Here is a 17,897-nt window from a genome sequence, read left to right as displayed (position 1 = left end):
GGGCTCGCAGCAAACAATCTTTGTGATTGTGGCGATGGCTACCACGACATCGAGCATGTTGTCTGGTCGTGTATCCGGTTCCATGCTGCTCGCTCTCAGCTCTCTAGAGCACTGAGAGCACAAGGCAGACAATCGGAGATCCCCGTCCGGGATATCTTAGGTAGCCGTGATCCTGATCTTCTGCTTCATCTATACCTGTTCCTCAGAAACGCCGATGTCAACGTTTAATGATGTTTCCTTCGTTGTGTCCCCGTTTCATATCCCTCCTATCCGATCGATAAACTTTTACTTAGTCGCGGCAATACATACACACACTCTTTACAGATACACGGGCCAAAGGTTTTGCAGTCCACTGATCATTCAACAAGAGCCAAAGGTTGTACCGCTCATGACAACTCTACACGAACTGATGATTGCGCCGGCTAGTGACCATTCTATCCTGAATTCCTCGAGTCGAGAAAAACGCACCACGACTAGGGGGGCGTTGCTGATTAACGGTCAGCTACATTCCAATAGGAAGTATCCCGTGTCGGGCACACGTACAGAGCATTGGAGACAGCAACATTCCAATTACGAAAACACTTGTAATACTAACCTCGAGCCAACCGCGAGTAATCGGTTACATATTACTAATAAGAAAAATTGTCAAAGTATTGAACTCCCGGCCCCGTGAGGCTAACGGCATATGAGCCTTGATAAAAATATATATTTTGGAGAAAAAAAAATCAAATTAAAATCAATTATGTAGGCTTTTTTCAAAAAAATTTTATGCTCGCAAAAAAATTGGATGTTGCTTTTGTAATTAATGATTGTATTTGTTTCTTATAGTTTACATGGTTTCGGGACCAAGGGCAGTACATCGGTATCGATACCTGTAAATTATGTTCAAATGAAGTCTATAACCCAAATAATGTCAGGGTTTTGAATATTAAATTATTTATAACATTAAAGTTCAGTAAATTCACATTTGAAAATGAAGTGTTCGGAATTTGAATCATGCGTAGAAACTTGAATTATATTCCAAACACTACTTCAGTATTAATTTTAATGAAGATTTATGCATAAAATATAATTTTATTTCAACCATTTATTGTAGATTCTTACCAGTTCTAGCACTTAACATGAAAACAACAAACAAAATAGTTGAACAAACTACAAAAACTGAAAAATTAACGATGTTTGTTTTTTACAGAATTTGCTAACGCAATCAATTTGTCATTGGTTTTGACTGTCACTTTTTTGCAAATGCTTAATATAATAAATTATAACCGTATCGATACCTGTAAATGATGTTAAAATGAAGGCTATAAGAAGACTATAAGAATTTCAGGGTTGTGATTATTCAATTATTCATAACATTAAAGTTCAGTAAATTTACATTTGAAAATGAAGTGTTCGGAATTTGAATCATGCGTAGAAACTTGATTCATATTCCAAACACTACTTCAGTATTAATTTTAATGAAGATTTATGCATAAAATATAATTTTATTTCAACCATTTATTGTAGATTCTTACCAGTTCTAGCACTTAACATGAGAACAACAAACAAAATAGTTGAACAAACTACAAAAACTGAAAAATTAACGATGTTTGTTTTTTACAGAATTTGCTAACGCAATCAATTTGTCATTGGTTTTGACTGTCACTTTTTTGCAAATGCTTAATATAATAAATTATAACCGTATCGATACCTGTAAATGATGTTAAAATGAAGGCTATAAGAAGGCTATAAGAATTTCAGGGTTGTGATTATTCAATTATTCATAACATTAAAGTTCAGTAAATTTACATTTGAAAATGAAGTGTTCGGAATTTAAATCATGCGTAGAAAGTTGATTCATATTCCGAACACTACCTCAATTTTAATTTTAATGAAGATTTTTGCATAAAATATCATTTTTTTCACCCATTTATTGTAGGTTCATACATTCTCTAGCTCTTAACATGAAAACTACAAACAAAATAGTTGATACAACAACAAAAACAGACAAATGAACGATGCTTGTTTTTTTACGGAATTTGCTAACGCAAACATTTTATCATTGGATTTTGACATATAAACCTGATGCAGACTAAGACGCATCAATTCTTTTACTGACTGATTAAATCCGTTGCTCCGTTCTTGAGTTAAATCGTGAGGAACGGACACCAAATATTTTTTATTAATATAGATCAAGTTTATAAATACATACTTGATTTATTTGAAACTCATTGTTGAATAAATACATTATATATTTGAAGTTCATTGTGAAAACATAAACATAAACGAAACATAACCGTTATTGAATTGAATGCATGGTGAAAATAAAAACATTTTTGATTTAAAATACATTTCGAATTATTCTCAAGCAATTGTTTATTTCTTTTCCTCATATTGGATTTCGGTTCTGAGGATTCCGACGCTTTACCTTGGAGCGCTGTTGCTTCGTTGCGCTGTTGTGGGGTTCGAAGAGACAGACGACGGTTCCTCATGAAGCTAAAATCCCAATCTTTTCCTGCCAGTTTTGCAACTTGGTTGATTTCGTGCTGGAGGTTGTTGGCTTCCGCAAAATCAAACGCCAGACGACGTAAATCTTTGAGAGTCATGCCATAGAAAGCTTTGTCTAGTGCTCTGCTGTGGTCCGCCAGATCCTAAGACTGCTCACTCGTAAATACTTGTCTGAACCACCCTAGTTCGTTGGCACCTTCCAGCAAAAGTAGAAATGTCAATAAAAGAAGTTTCATCATAATCATAAATCACTCACTGTTATGAGCCTCTTCCTCAGACCTGATTCAGAAATGTCAAGGTCTGCCGCAATCCGACGCTCCGAGACTCCCTCCTGAAGCCTCTATCGGCCCATTTAAGCATTTCTGGAGTGCATTTTTACAAATCAGTTTTTTCTTGTGGGTCTCGTTAAAAATTTGGCTGAAAACATTTTATAATTTTATTTTTTTTTTCAGAGCAAAATTCTGGTGCGAACTTTTGCCCCACAGCCACTGCGCACCTTTGCCCCACTAGCAATTTTTGAACAAATCGAATTTAAAAAAAAAGCTCTCGAACTTTTTCACAAAAACGAATATACACTATCATCTACTATAGAATGAAGGTTTCCTTGACAGTGTAGTTTCGAACTTTCCAGTTATTTTTGGATAAGTTAATCATCATCTCCAAAACTGAAAAAATTAGATCAAAACATCGCAAAACTCTTTTCACCTCATAACTTTTTGCCACTTCCATGAAACGTATCTTGTTTGTGTGTGTGAGCTGCTGGTGAAATAATATATCAAACGAATATACTGTTGCCAAAGTTTCATGCTCGTTTGCTTCAAAAAGGCCAATGCGCACTTTTGCCCCGTGCACACCTTTGCCCCGCACTACTCCATCGGTTGCCAAGACGTTCATCCAAGATATTAGTTCAACGGGTACTCATTAGTATCATTAGTATAGTTTAATGATTTGTCCACATCAAATTTGAACGTAGCAGCTATTCATTGCAATTAATGAAGAATTGACAACTGGAATAAATGTTGCGATATACTCATGGTCCTGAATCTTACTTTACTGTTTGCCTATACATTTTCTTATATTTTCACAAAAAAATTAATAGTACCGATAAGTTTCTTCGTTTTTTTTCAAAAAATAATGCTTTATTCTGCAAAAGTGGTTACAAATTTGACATTCAAAGTATTGACCATCGCTAGTGACAAATTTTTCCCATCTTTCTGGCAATTCACGGATCCCTTTGCGGAAATAATCGGCCGGTTTATTGGCTATCCACGAATTGATCCAATTTTTAACTACATCAAAATAGGAAAAGTGCTGCTCAACCAGGCCATGTTGCATCGATCGAAAAAGGTAGTAATCGGACGGAGCAATGTCTGGAGAATACGGTGGGTGGGATAGGACCTCCTATTTCAGCGTTTCCAAGTATGTTCTGATCGGTTTCGCGACATGCGGCCGAGCATTGTCGTGCTACAAGATAACTTTATCTGTCTTTGCTCGTATTGTGGCCGTTTTTCCTTCAGTGCACGATTCAAACGCATCAATTGTCATCGGTAGAGGTCCCCCGTAATGGTTTCATTCGGTTTTAGCAGCTCATAGTACACCACACCCAGCTGGTTCCACTAAATAGACAGCGTAACCTTCTGGACGTGAATACTCCGCGCGGCCGTCGATGATGATGCATGGCCGGGGTATCCGATTCGATACACAAACCCCTTTCTTTTATGCCGTTTGAGCAGTTGTTCGCACGTGAAAAAACGGCGTTCGACGTCTCGTGGCTTCAGTTGATATGGCACCCAATGTCCTATCTTTCGGATCAATCCCATTGTTTTTAAACGATCGTGTATGATTTGCTGAGCTATTCCAAGTGTATCTGCAAGTTCTTGTTGCATTTGTGATGGATCTTGATCGAGTAAAGCCTCCAATTCTTCAACTTCAAACCTCTTTGGTTCGTCGTCTTCCAAGTCAAAATTACCACTTTTAAAGCATTCAAACCACGTCTGACACGTTCGCTCAGTTGGAGCATGGTCATCATAAATTTCCACCAAAATGCGACGACTTTTCGCAGCGTTTTTCTTCATATTGAAGTAATGAAGTAACACTCCCCGCAAAAACACTCTCGTTGGTACGAAATTCGACATATCCGAAGTGGCAAAAAAAACTATGTTGTTCACGCTTCAACTTTTTGATATATACTGAAAAAGACGCGCAATTACAGTAGCTTTCCAACGAATGTCTGGAAATTTGATTCACTGGAATAATAATCAAATTACACCATCTGTTGTAAAACCGAAGAAACTTACCGGTACACCTAATATCATCCATTGCGGAACTGTTTGATCCATTAGGATCATTGCTCCCATCATCGTCAAAGCTAAAATAATGATGCAGGAGTTGTGGTTACTCACCTGTGAATAGGAAGAACCTGTACCGGAATCCATGAGCAAAAGATGGAAAAAATATTATCAACAACTCCGCATACGCATTTCTTCCAAATTCAAAAATCCAACTTCACACATTCGCCGATGCATCGGAATCTGCATACCGGGCTTGTACACTCGTTCTAAGGACAATAAAGGGAAAATGAAGGTGTAGTTGTTAGCTTCCAAACCTATAGTAGCCTCGTTAAAACGGCTTAGTTTGGCCCAACTAGAACTACGTGCAGCAGTTCTCGCTGCCCACATGCACAACTGCATAAAAACCACCATTGATCTAGACGTGACTCAATCCTACTTTTGGTCGGGTTCAGCTGTTACATTGCAGTGGTTACAATCACCTCCCAATGTCTGGAAAACTTTCGTAGTCAACAGAGTTTCGGACATCCAACACTTCACACATGGTGATCATTGGAATCATATTTCTGGGAAAAAATAATCCTGCGGACTTGGTATCACGAGGAATGTTGGTAGAAGAATTTCTTAAAAGCTGATTATGGACACACGAACCATGCTGTGTGGCACTTCCGCCAAAGTAGTGGGCAATTTCTAATCCGACGAATGTGGCTGAAAACCAATTGGAAATCAGAAATATTGTTGCGACTATACGAACTTCACCGTCTGTCCATCTTTGGTTCATACGGTGGTCTTCATATGGTCGGGGTTCTGGTACCCACAATATGTCATCGGACGATAGTGATCGTTTTATTCAAGAAGGCAGATCCGAATCTTCAACAGATTTTTGTGCTTCGAACAGCTCCTGAAATGAAATGCAGTCGGGATATGGTAAGTAAGATAGCCTACGGGCTGCAATGAAGTGTAGAAGCGCTGATCTACATTTTTAAAAATTCCGTTCATCCACAACGAACCAAGTGTAATGCATTTTTAAATCAATTTATTATCATTCATTAAGATATTATTTTGTCATAAGCAGCAAAAGTGAGTCAATATATATACCATTCATGAAATTAGTCAAGAGCCGTTACAAAATACTAATGTGTTATGTAATGATATTATGATAATAGCTAGCATGGACTTAGTTCACTCTGGCTGCAGAGAAAACGAAATTTTGCGTGTCTAGTAGAAACATAGTTTTGTTTTTTTTTTCAAATTTCTAAAGGTTCTGAATCAGAAATTGACGAATATGTGTGCTTACAGCATGAAAGAGAGTATTATGTTTGACATCCGGTTTGTAATTTAGATAAGTAACAACGCATAAATCCATCTGATATGTGTAATTGTTCATTTTACCACCACCATGTGATCATTTTAACCGCACGATAAAAAATACTCGATTTTACACCTTTTTTTTTTTAATGAAAAATGTACTATTTTTATTTTTAATAATAAAAACCGTTTGATATCTTGAACAACAATTAGTTGAACTATAAAATTTTTTTGAAGAACGAAAACTGTAGCGGTATGTGGACGCAGTAAATGGGCATATTCCTTAGGGTGTTGATTTTAACCGCTTTTCCCCTACTACATGAGCTGGAAAGTCCCGGGATTTTTCAACAGATGATGCCACTAAAAATGTACAAGATTCATTTCGAGAGGTTCATCTGTCACTAGAAGTTTCATGACATTTCGTTTATTTGTTCACAAACTACAGTTGTTTAAGTGTGCATTCGTGTAGAAAATGGGAAAAGAGAAATAACGTATTTTGATCAAACATTGTTTTTTGATGGGTAAAACTTGAACAATCAATGCAGTGGTTGACGAAATGTTTTTCCACATCGATAACAACAGTTTTTCGGTGGGTTAGTGAATTTAAAATGGGCCTTACAAGCACCGCCGAAACAAAAAAAAAAGTTCTGTAACTCTGTCATTGTTGAAATTCGAACATATGCGTAGGAGGATTTTTTTCATCAAATATGATCGTCTCTCACATCCCGAGAGAATCTGGATAAATTATTTTTTTTCATGTGAGAAAGGTGTTTTCTGACTTTAAGGGGATGAATCAAAAATCAAATTCCTCTTTTATTTTCAAAAAACGAAAAATACATGCAAAAAAAATAAATGAAGAAAAAAAATTGTTTTGACTCGATTATCCGGAGTGAAAAAAAATCAATACTCCGGATAATCGAGTCCGACCTGTATATTGCCCTCGAAGGAAACTATGTTAAGGGATAAATACAGCTTTTCCAAAAACGATTGTTTTCATTGAAAACCCCGGGACTTTTGAGCCCATTCCATACCAAAACGAAATGGTGAATTTCAGATTTTCGTGTAAATTAGTAGTTTGGTCCTTATCGCAAACAATTAGGCTCGTATCTTTTTTGACGTGGGACTACGTCTAACCGGAGTATATGGGGGGTTAAATGAAAACCTGAACACATAACATGCAGGAAAAAATGAAAGATTCCGAATGCTTATAACTCGAACATTTCTTACTGGATCGGAAAGATGTTTCCATCAATTGATAGGGAATTTCTCTACGCTTCTATCGCTGTTAATAAAGTACTATTTTTCATTAGATAAACAATTGAATAACTGTAAATTGTTAAGCGTTATTTAAACGCCCTAACTGCCTCATTTTGATTGGCCCGATCTACAGTTTCCCTAACACAGCCATCAAAACCAATCAGCCTTGGGGAAATCGGCATTGCAAATACATGAAAGTATGAGCACTTTTGTTCTCGCCGAAATGCGTTCCCTAACACAGACTTCAAAACCAAACAGCGTTGGAGAAATCGGCATTACAAATACATGAAGGTCGGGGGTATTTTTGTTCCGACTGAAATGTGTTTCCCTAACACAGACTTTAAGTCCAAAGGGTGTGGGGAAATTGGCATTGCAAATTCATGCAAGTCGGGGGCATTTTTGTTCCGACTGAAATGTATTTCCCTAACGCAGACTTTAAATCCATAGAGCGTGGGGACATTGGCATTGCAAATACATGCAGGTCGGGGGTATTTTTGTTCCGATTGAAATGTGTTTACCTAACACATACTTCAAAACCACGATGTCATCATACTAAACGCAAAAGGACTGCCAAAAAAATTACTTGTAATGAAGAACATAATATATCACAATGCATGAATTGACCTTACATGGCATTATAAAAACTTTTTACTCACAAAGCAAATATATTGAATTCGGAAATTGTTTCATTCAATCAAAAATCTAATCAATACAAACAAATGATTACTAAGCTAAGGTAGTCCCACGCCAACCTTGCGGTTATATCATAGATATAGGCCACCCATTAGGGTGCCCATTTTAATTTTTTAATCTACTCAACTACTGAACCGATTCGGATGATCGATATATCAAATTGAAGCGGTGACGCTGCTACAGAATAAGCACGCCTGGACCAAACATTTGTCTGCTATTTAAAATGATGTGGTACCTATTTCTTTTGAAAAAAAAATCGTGCCTATAGCCTTTTTGACGTATAACTACGTCTTTCATTAAGGGTGCCAAATCAGAAAACAGGTCACGTTGTTATGAAATAAAGTTAACGTTAATAACTATTTTTGTCGTGAACGGATTTTGGCGATTTACATACTAAACGAATCGGAAATTCCCTAAGATTTGTTTAATATGCTATACATTAGATTCCCCTGGTTTGTAAATGGTTAAAATTCATGAAAACTTTAAGCGTTTTCATTTTCCCATACATTTGTTCTGTCCATTTGTGTGCTTTCCCGAACAGAGCTGTCATAAACGAGCAACTTATCGACGACCAATGGAAAGGAAATCGTAGGATTTAAAGTGTCTACAGACAAAGGAAAAGGTAGAAGAATGAAGGGGAATACTTGCCTAGAGTATAAACAGTGGATCTCGCGGAGGCAAACTTTCATTCGGCATCGGACTGTTGAGCAATCCAGTTCACTTTGCTTTCGCAAAGTGAAAGTGAATGCGATTTCGGCGCGTCGGTCGAAAATGTAAACGCCATTACCCAGGCAGCAACCAAAATGAAGCTCCCCCCCGCTGATGGTGAAGGTGGTGACTCTTGACAAACTCATCAGTGAATTCGCATCGATGGGTGTTACTGCAGAGTACAAGCTGTGTGGCATAATTCAGTATTTTTCCAAGTAGTTAACATTGTTTGTTTTCCGTCATCATAAGGGCTTCGTTGATGCCTTTGAGAATGCATCAATGCATTAAACTGACGTTATGGCGAAGCAGACGTTAGGGTTGTGCGCCAAAAAATTATTTGGAGAATACCAAGCATCTTGAATGTCTTACTGGAATGTTATAAGTTATTTGGGTTCGCGTGCCAATCGCAAAACTGCCTTCAACTAGGATTGCATTTGCGCTTATATTGATCATAATGAAGCATTCCTACTGTTTTCGAGGTTGTTATTAACAAAAAGAGTTTATTTCGCTTGTTTAGTCACCAAGAAAGTAAATGTCGTTCTGGAAATTTGTATGTGATTAGGTTTCGCTTGCCAGTAGCAAAACCTGCTCCACTAAGAGTGACAGTTGCGCTTCCCTCGAGCATGAGAAAGTAATGCAACTTTTTTCGAGGCCAGTAATATTAACATAAGCGTTTTTTTTTGAGAATAGCGCAAAATGATAAGAAGTGTTTGTTGGCGCGTTCCTCAGCGCCAAGGCAGTGGACTGTAAAGCGGAAAGAACGTTTCAACTGTGTGGAAATAAAACTCTTCTTCCGCCTTGAAAAAGGCAGGCAATGGTTTCCACAGCAGTCTACTAGCCAGATATCGATGGTGCGAAGGTTTATTCAGAAGGCAAGAGTGCACTTGGAAGTCAAACACTTTTCTTCTAACTAGTTGTTTATTTGACGATGTTACAATATAACGTGTAAAACAGAATACAATAATTCCTCGACCGCCACCTCATTTTATGTGAAAGTGAACGTGTGGCGCTAGCGATGTAATTCGATGCGCAGTGCTGTCGGCGATGAATATATCTGCCCCGCGCATGCGCTCAATGTGTGCATCGATGACGTCATTCCGGAGCGGTCGAATCGGGCGCGAACAGTGTTTATATTCCTAGTAGTTTCAAGTCACCAATATATGGCGACTTATATAAAATAATAGTGTAGTTCTATGTCAACAATGCGGTCGTATTTTGGACACAACCTCCTATAATTTTTTTTAGGAAAAAGAAAGCACCGTATTGTGACTAAAGACGAAAAATTCGATATTTGCGAAAACCCCAAGTGTAGAAGGTCATAGCTATTTTCCGGCTAAAATCATGCTCTATATTTCAAATACAAGCTTTACATAATTGTTTCGAGCTTTTACAGTTGCTACGGTTATTAAGAAGAAATAGTAGTAGCAAATCCCCGACAAAATAATGTCACGGTCACGGTCAGCTTACTCTACACTCATGGTTTTGTGAAAAAGTAAAAAGAAATGAATCTTGGATAACTTTATTAGTTATTAGTTTTTTAGACACCGATTTTGATCTTAGAATCATAAATGTAGATTTCCGCAATATAGAGTCGGTAGAAGTGAAATTGAATTGATTCGAAAATAATTTGGAAATAAATTATTATAATTTCAATCAAGAAATTCGCATTTCATTTGCAACTGTCATGAAATATCATTCCTGGTGAAACGATTTTTCATTATCCTCGACAGTAACTTTGAAAAAAAAACAGGCACAGGAAAAAATTGTAATATTGATTGACAAAAGCAATGCATAACAATGTTATTTGAAACATCAATAACATTGATCCATCCTCGAATCAGTTCAGCAAGCAATGTCAATTTCATACACCGTAGTTACCTTTTGATCGAATGATACAACGAATCTGAAAAAATAAACCAATTTTTTCAACATCCCCTATCCTATTTCCAAGCCAAACAAAGCAATTCCCTCTGAATTCTGTGTGTTGTATTTCGCTTTTCTTTCTCTCAGTAGGAAACAACGATGTCTCAAAAAAGAAAACACTCATGGAATGCCTGAATTCGTTCCATATTCTTCTCCACCGAGCACATTGGAGCAAGTAAAAACAACCCTTTTTTACCATGAAGACGCCATATCCTACATCAAAACATTTTTCCCAAATTAGTCCTCCCAAGTGCCATAGAAGTAACATAGATGTGAAAGTTCCACCACATCCAATGTTGGCACGAGATTTTTTACACCTTGGTTTAGTATCGATCCGGCGAACCGATGGAACGAACATTAATCGTGTACATGTAGGCCTCGAAAGCTCCAAAGAAATTTCTTTGTTTTCACTGTCCACCATAAGCTCCAATCGACAGCTCTTTTTTGCCCTCAGCTTTGTTTCGTACCCATTCATGGCAGGAAAAACACAGAATAGAAGCAGCTGCGGGTCCTAATTAAAACCATCGGATGCCCTTTTTTTCTGTTCGTTCATGCGGTGTCCAATCAGACGTCTAGTCTCTTGGGTTTTCATTAAAAAATAGAGGATGCAAGCCCACCATCGTGATAGACTGGTTCGGTCCGAGAAAAAAAGCAGTCGATTAGGATATTGAGCACAACCCCTTTTTTCGTCCAGCTGGGCCAGTATCGACGGGATTGCAACATGAAGGAATTCTTTTCTATCAGCAATATTTCACCCTGCCCCACTTTCACATCTGTGTGTTGTGTCGCAATGCGAAAATTGCATGCTATCTATTTATAGAGCCGTCACATTCCTCTTCCGTAGAAAATAGAATCGGCAGAACAACATCTAGGTGCTCTCGTGACAATCTCAAGGAGTAGTGCACACGATGCTCAGAGGGATATGTGTGAGTGCTATTGTATTGCCACATTCATGAGACGTTGATTTGATTGCTCATGGATGATTATTGAGCTTTTCCCGGTGTTCCTTGCTGGCTATTCATTGTGCGAATTGACAGCACTTGTTCGTAGATTGATACTTGTTTTCCTGAGTGATAACGTTTTTGTTATAGAAAAATAATACTAGAACACTTACATGAGTATTCTTCTAGCAATTTAGTTCATATTATTATTAATTGCTGTAATCTATCTGCCCCTATCTTCCCCAACAGTTAAACCACTCTCCGTGAAGATTCTAAACTCGACACTCTCGTTGGCTGCCCACAAAGAGTACCGAATCGTGTGTCAAACCAGTGGCTCCCGGCCGGAAGCTTCGATAACGTGGACGAAGGGCAAGAAGGCACTAAAACGCTTTAAGGAGCACGTGATCCGCAACACGACCGTTTCGGTGCTCAACTTTGTACCGACGGTGGAGGACGACGGCCGGCTGCTCGGTTGCCGCGCGCAAAATCCTAAAGTTCCTGGCCTCTATCTGGAGCAGTTTCAGAATATTAGTGTGCACTGTGAGTATCACATATGTTTATATTTTTTTTTTATCTGCAATAACATGAATTTGATGCTGTAATTATCATTAATCATTAGGCATATTTTCATTGATTGTTGAGGTGAATCTATTATGACAGTAGTTTCGGGTTGAGTTAGCCCAACAAATATGATTATGATTTTTAAAAAATTATTTCTAGTTTTATCGCTATTTTCGCTATTTTCATATGAAGTTTTGAAACTACTCACTTGATCAAAATCTGATCTACGGTAGAAACGATGTAGTTTCAACGAATAAAATCAATTCAAATTCAATAAAATGTAAAATACACCGTTAGGAAATTATATCAAAAAATGTATATTTGATATTAAAAACACTTAATAATATTTAAGAATGAAATATTTTGAATATTTCTATGAGATGACACAAACCTTTTCGATTTTTCCATACGTAATCGATGTTCAACATTTTTTGTTTGAATCAAAATCCTTGTTTCATCTATATTTATAAAAATGGATTTCTGTCTGTCTGTCTGTCTGTCTGTCTGTCTGTCTGACTTTTTTTTTCATAGAGATGAGGAACGCTCTTCCAGCCTTATCTGGGAGGGGATAACCCAGACGTCGAGTGGGGATCGCACCCACAAAAACCAAGCCCTCTACTCGTAGCCTCATTCCCCCCAGGACCACATCTAGGCGAATACTTCAGGGGGCGGCTGTGCTAATGCACTTCACGAGTTTTCAATGCAAACTAGCGTTGATCCTTCCCTTTTTCTCTATATTCTTATTCACCATTCGTTGCTCTCCACTGCGCTTATGACCATTTTGCAGGCATCCATTTTCCCGTCGAGACGTGCACCGATTAGGAAGCGCCCTCCAACTTAACGCGCGCCTCGTCACAGTCACCCTCGCAGGATTTCTCTTCCCGACGGAGCGCCGATTAGGTAGTGCCCTCCTACATGACGCACACTCCGTCACAGCTACTCTCGTGGGGTATGCACCAGTTTGTCGATGACTTCCTCCATGATGCTCGCTCCTTCGAAATGTTCGCAGTGTTCCTCCATCCAGGCCACGATAAGGCGTTGCCAGGCAGGCATTTTTCTGTTCTTCGCGACAGTATCCAACAGTATCCGCCACAGCCATCCTCGCAGGATTTCGCTTCCCAACGGAGCGCCGATTAGGTAGTGCCCTCCAATATAACGCGCACTCCGCCACAGCAACTCTCGTGAGGTACACACCGATTTGGTGACGCCTTCCTAGGCGCTCGCTTCGTCGAAGTCCTCGCAGTATTCTTCTTTCCAATCCACCATGAGGCATTGTCAGCAATTTGTCAATCCTTCTCGCCAGCTTCCGCTTACCCGTCGAGACGTGTACCGATTAGGAATTGCCCTCCAACTTGACGTGCAACCCGTCACAGCCACCTTCGCTGGATTTCTCACCTGTCGAAACGTGAACCGATTAGGAAGCGCCCTCCCCGTCACAGTCACCATCGCAGGATTCCTCTTCCCAGCGAAGCGCCGATTAGGTAATGCCCTCCAACATAACGCGCACTCCGGCACGGCCGCTCTCGTGGGGTACTCCGGTGCTTCAGATCTCGCTGTGGTTCATCTTTTATAGTCAGGCGTTATCCGCACGCTGGTCGGTCCTCCACTTCCGCTGTAGCTCGGACATGATGTGGACGATCGCACTGTTCACTGCGTTCCAGGTGCCCTCGTCACGACACATTTCCTCTACGATGTTCCCAGCATGAAGGGTAGGCAGCCCCTCGCGCCTTGTGGTGAATCTTGGACATACGAACACGACGTGTTCTGGTGTTTCCTCCACATCTCCACACTCCGGACAAAGAGGCGATCTTGCATGTCCAAACCGGTGCAGATACTGCCTGAAGCAGCCATGCCCAGACAAAAACTGCGTTAGGTGAAAATTCACCTCTCCATGTTTCCTGTTTACCCAGCCCATTAGTGTCGGTATGAGCCTGTGCGTCCATCTGCCGTTTTGAGCCGCACTCCACTCTTACTGCCACCTAGCCATCGACTCTGCCCTCATTAGCTTCCGGATTCCTCTGGTTCCCCTCCTCATATAGCACTCGCTGTCTTCCGCCAAGATGATGTTGATAGGGACCAACCTGGCTATGACGCAGACCGCTTCTGTTGATATGGTTCTGTACGCACTCGCTACTCGCATCGCCATCTGTCTGTCTGTCTGTCTGTCTGTCTGTCTATCTGATTCTTATGGACTCGGAAATTACTGAGCCAATCGACATGGAAATTGGTTCTTATGATAGTTCGAGGCCCCTCCCCCCTCTCTAAGTAGGAGCTGCCATACAAATGAAACACAAATTGGAGATGTGCCATCCGCTCATGAGCTGTTCTTTAAAATCGCTTCATCATAGAGAGCGGATCCGGATCGGCTCGCAATCAAAACAACGCAGCTCGTCAGCTCATTACGGAGCTGGAGAGCTGATGAGCTGATGAGCTACTGAGCTGTTGAGCTGATGAGCTGCTGAGCTGTTGAGTTGGAGAGCTGCATAGCTGTGGATCGCAAAAGCTGCAGAGAGTGTGAATCGAGAGAAGCAAAAGAATTTTTCGTCTCCAGCGCTTTATGATATGATGTCAGTTTGTTTTCGTGTCCCTCTTCGTTTTTTAGCTTTAGCAGAGATGCCAGATAGGAAAAAATGTTTTTGTTTTGAAGATCGTTCGTTACTTCATTAAATTTTTCTTACATCGCCAAACAAAATAAAAAAACATTATTATATGTTTGTAAATAAAATTACTACATTATATTGTGATTCAAACATGACTGTAGAAACACATAAATTTATTTCCGCGCGCTGAATCAAAACAATTCAGAAAACCACCCGGCATAAATGCTGATGATTGATAATGGTCCCTTTGTTACCCTTGTCATCGCGAATAATTATTTCTCGTTGCGCCTATTAGTGGATTTATTTTTATATCCTTGGATGCAAAAAAAAATGTATCGGTAGTTTTATCAAAAAAGTTGTCTCTGCCAATATTCCTGAAGGCATTTTATTTGGCTACTACCGGTTCTAAGCATTTTCTATGTTGGATTTCAGCATTCAATATTTGTTGTATATTATATTATTAGAATTCATATTAGTTTTAGTTTGTGTACAATCACAAATTAAATTCGTTTATTTTTTTTTTGCTTTCCGTCTATTGAGAAAATGCACACTATAAAATGTCCCATGGTAGTTACGTTTCATATGCAATTGTGTGGACAACTGAGCTGAAGAGCTGTTCCAAATGAGCGGCTCACTTGTATGAGCTGAACGGCTCTGAGCCGCTCACCATAATGAGCTGATTTGCCCATCTCTAACACAAATATCTGCATTTCTCGAGAATTAATCAAGCAAAAGAAACCAAATTTGGCATGTGGAGGTTTTAGGGTACTATGAATGTTTCTATGGTGGTTAGACACTCCACCCCCCTCTATAACGCATTTATTTTGTACAACCATGATGACGACCAACCATAGATGGTGCACCATAATTCTCAATCTTCTTCCATTGAATAGCTTTGTCGGTAAGAATAAAATCGTTTCACGGTCTGGATGATCGATTCTCTTTTGGTATCAGTTTTCATATATGTAGCAAACATCATTTCATGGCACATATTTTCACCCTTTGCGGTCGGAATTTATTTCCCTTGAAAGAGATCCTCTTATCTTTCCACACTGATAATATTTTGTTTATACCGAGTACAGTTAGCTGTTATTCAATTCTATGCTGTGGTGGCTGAGAGCAGACAAACGACCGCAAAGGGTTAATATATCGAACATACCCTAACAACAGAGCTTTATTGCTGGATATTGTAAACACGTCCTGCTGGAGAGAAAATCTGTTGGTCTATAATAAATTGAATAACATTTTCCCTCTTCGCAACCCATCCTAAGCAAGGCCATGCAATTTTACTTCAATTGACACATTGTGACTCCATGATGAATATCACTTCACCTTCATACAGTCTGGTTCAGCTCCACGTCCATTCCATCCATTCTTCAAAGCGAAGCGAAATTATCAAATCATCAAATGAAAATGATAGGTTTTCATATTGAATGAAAGTGTCTTATTTCGAATGAAAATTTCGTTGGAACTCGAACCGTATTCACTGAAACTAATGAAAATTACGATGTGAAAGAATATGCAGTATGCTAGTAGGCGTAATCAGTTGTAGGCGCTGGTTGAAAGACTAATGTATCCTAATATGCCTCTTACAATTCCACTTTCTTGAAAGACGGTCCGGGAAAATCCAGTTTGGAGAAATGAAATCGAATGAAACTTTCAATTGAAAGCAGCGAGTCCTTTCACATGTGTAACTGAAAGCGACATAAAGCTCATTCAAATGATAATGAATAGGACTCTTTCAATCGTCAAGTGAAAGCGCCTGCTTTCAAATTCAAAAGAAATGACAGAAGAATGAGAAAGGAAATTGAAGAATCGATGTTTCAGTATACGTAGTGAATACACACAATCGAAATTGATATTGACTGAAGATAAAGGAAGAATTGTAAAAGTAATTTTCATCGTTTAGTTCCGGAACTGTAAAATTGAATTGAATTTATGTTTAGAACACCTCAATAATACTGAAATTTCAGTTTCTGCTAAAATGTCAGTTGGGCCCTCATGATTTTGAACGCTAGCATTGAATTAAGAAAAAAAAACTAATTCATTCATTTTATCTGCTTATTTTTACTTTTAATAACAATACTTTTCCTATGTAGTGGACTATTATAAGAAAAGTAACATACATAAACAAAATCTGTGACGACACAGATTTAAAAATCTTCCCACCTTTCATTTTCTATCTCGACGTAACACCAACATTACACATTTCTAAAACACGAAAACTACACCATAGTAACGAATTGAATGTACTATTGACAACACATAAAACCAATACGGGTGATGCCGAAAGACGGTTAGTTCATTCATAACACAATTCATCGAAATGGAAAATAAAAGGTGGGAAGATTTTTAAATCTGTGACGTCACAGATTTTGTTTATATATGTCACCCTTCTTATAATAGTCCACTACATACGAAAAGTGTAAAAAATAACCAGATGAAATGAACGAACTAGTTTTTTTCTTAAATCAATGCGAAACATTTGACAGTACATAGGAAAGAAGGTTGTGTGTAATGCACTTGAAAAATAAATTTGATTGACTCCGTATGACCTAGATTGAGACGAAAAGTTTTCCGCTTGCGTATTAGTTTTAGACGAATAAAGTATTCAGCACCCTAATTGTGAAAAAAGTAATTAAATTTGCTGACGAGAGATAAACTTCCATTGACGAATTTACGCAAAGCTGAATCAGCTCATGCGACATCTACATTAGAGCTCAGAACCACAAAAGTGAGGGTGTTTGTTTATTTCACGCACTGAAAAGCAAGATTCGGTGGTGATTATTCATTTGGTTTCAATTTAGATTCATTTCAGCCATTGAATGTCGTCAGTATATGGTAAGAAAGTTAGGGCTTTGTATATTTTCGATGGTTTCAACACGCGATTTGACCAAAGTCATAGATAATTTTCGAAAATTTTAAGTTTGACAATGCATACCGGTTATTGATACTATGGATAATTGCGAGGAAATCGATATCATATCAAATTGGCTGATATCATTGATTATGTAGGGGCCGATACGAGAAGGATTTGCAGTATTTTTAGCACAAAACACCCTATTCATCGTTTGCTTAGTTGAAAACAATTAAAGTTACAATACTTATAGCAAGCCATTCCTCGTAAT

General features: G+C 38.7%; 1 protein-coding gene across 1 annotated transcript in view; it reads left to right on the top strand.

Moving 5' to 3' along the window:
* The window catches only part of LOC129773408 (synaptogenesis protein syg-2-like), a 177,709-nt gene that overhangs the window by 129,301 nt on the left and 30,511 nt on the right, over nt 1–17,897 (top strand). Inside the window, exon 8 of the mRNA XM_055777006.1 lies at nt 11,858–12,148. Coding sequence (XP_055632981.1) covers nt 11,858–12,148 — 291 coding nt within the window. The remainder of the gene's footprint in view (nt 1–11,857; nt 12,149–17,897) is intronic.

Source organism: Toxorhynchites rutilus, chromosome 3 (assembly GCF_029784135.1).
Source record: "Toxorhynchites rutilus septentrionalis strain SRP chromosome 3, ASM2978413v1, whole genome shotgun sequence".
NCBI lineage: Eukaryota > Metazoa > Arthropoda > Insecta > Diptera > Culicidae > Toxorhynchites > Toxorhynchites rutilus.
The sequence above is the reverse complement of the archived record's forward strand: the minus strand, read 5'-3'. Positions and strand labels throughout refer to the sequence as shown.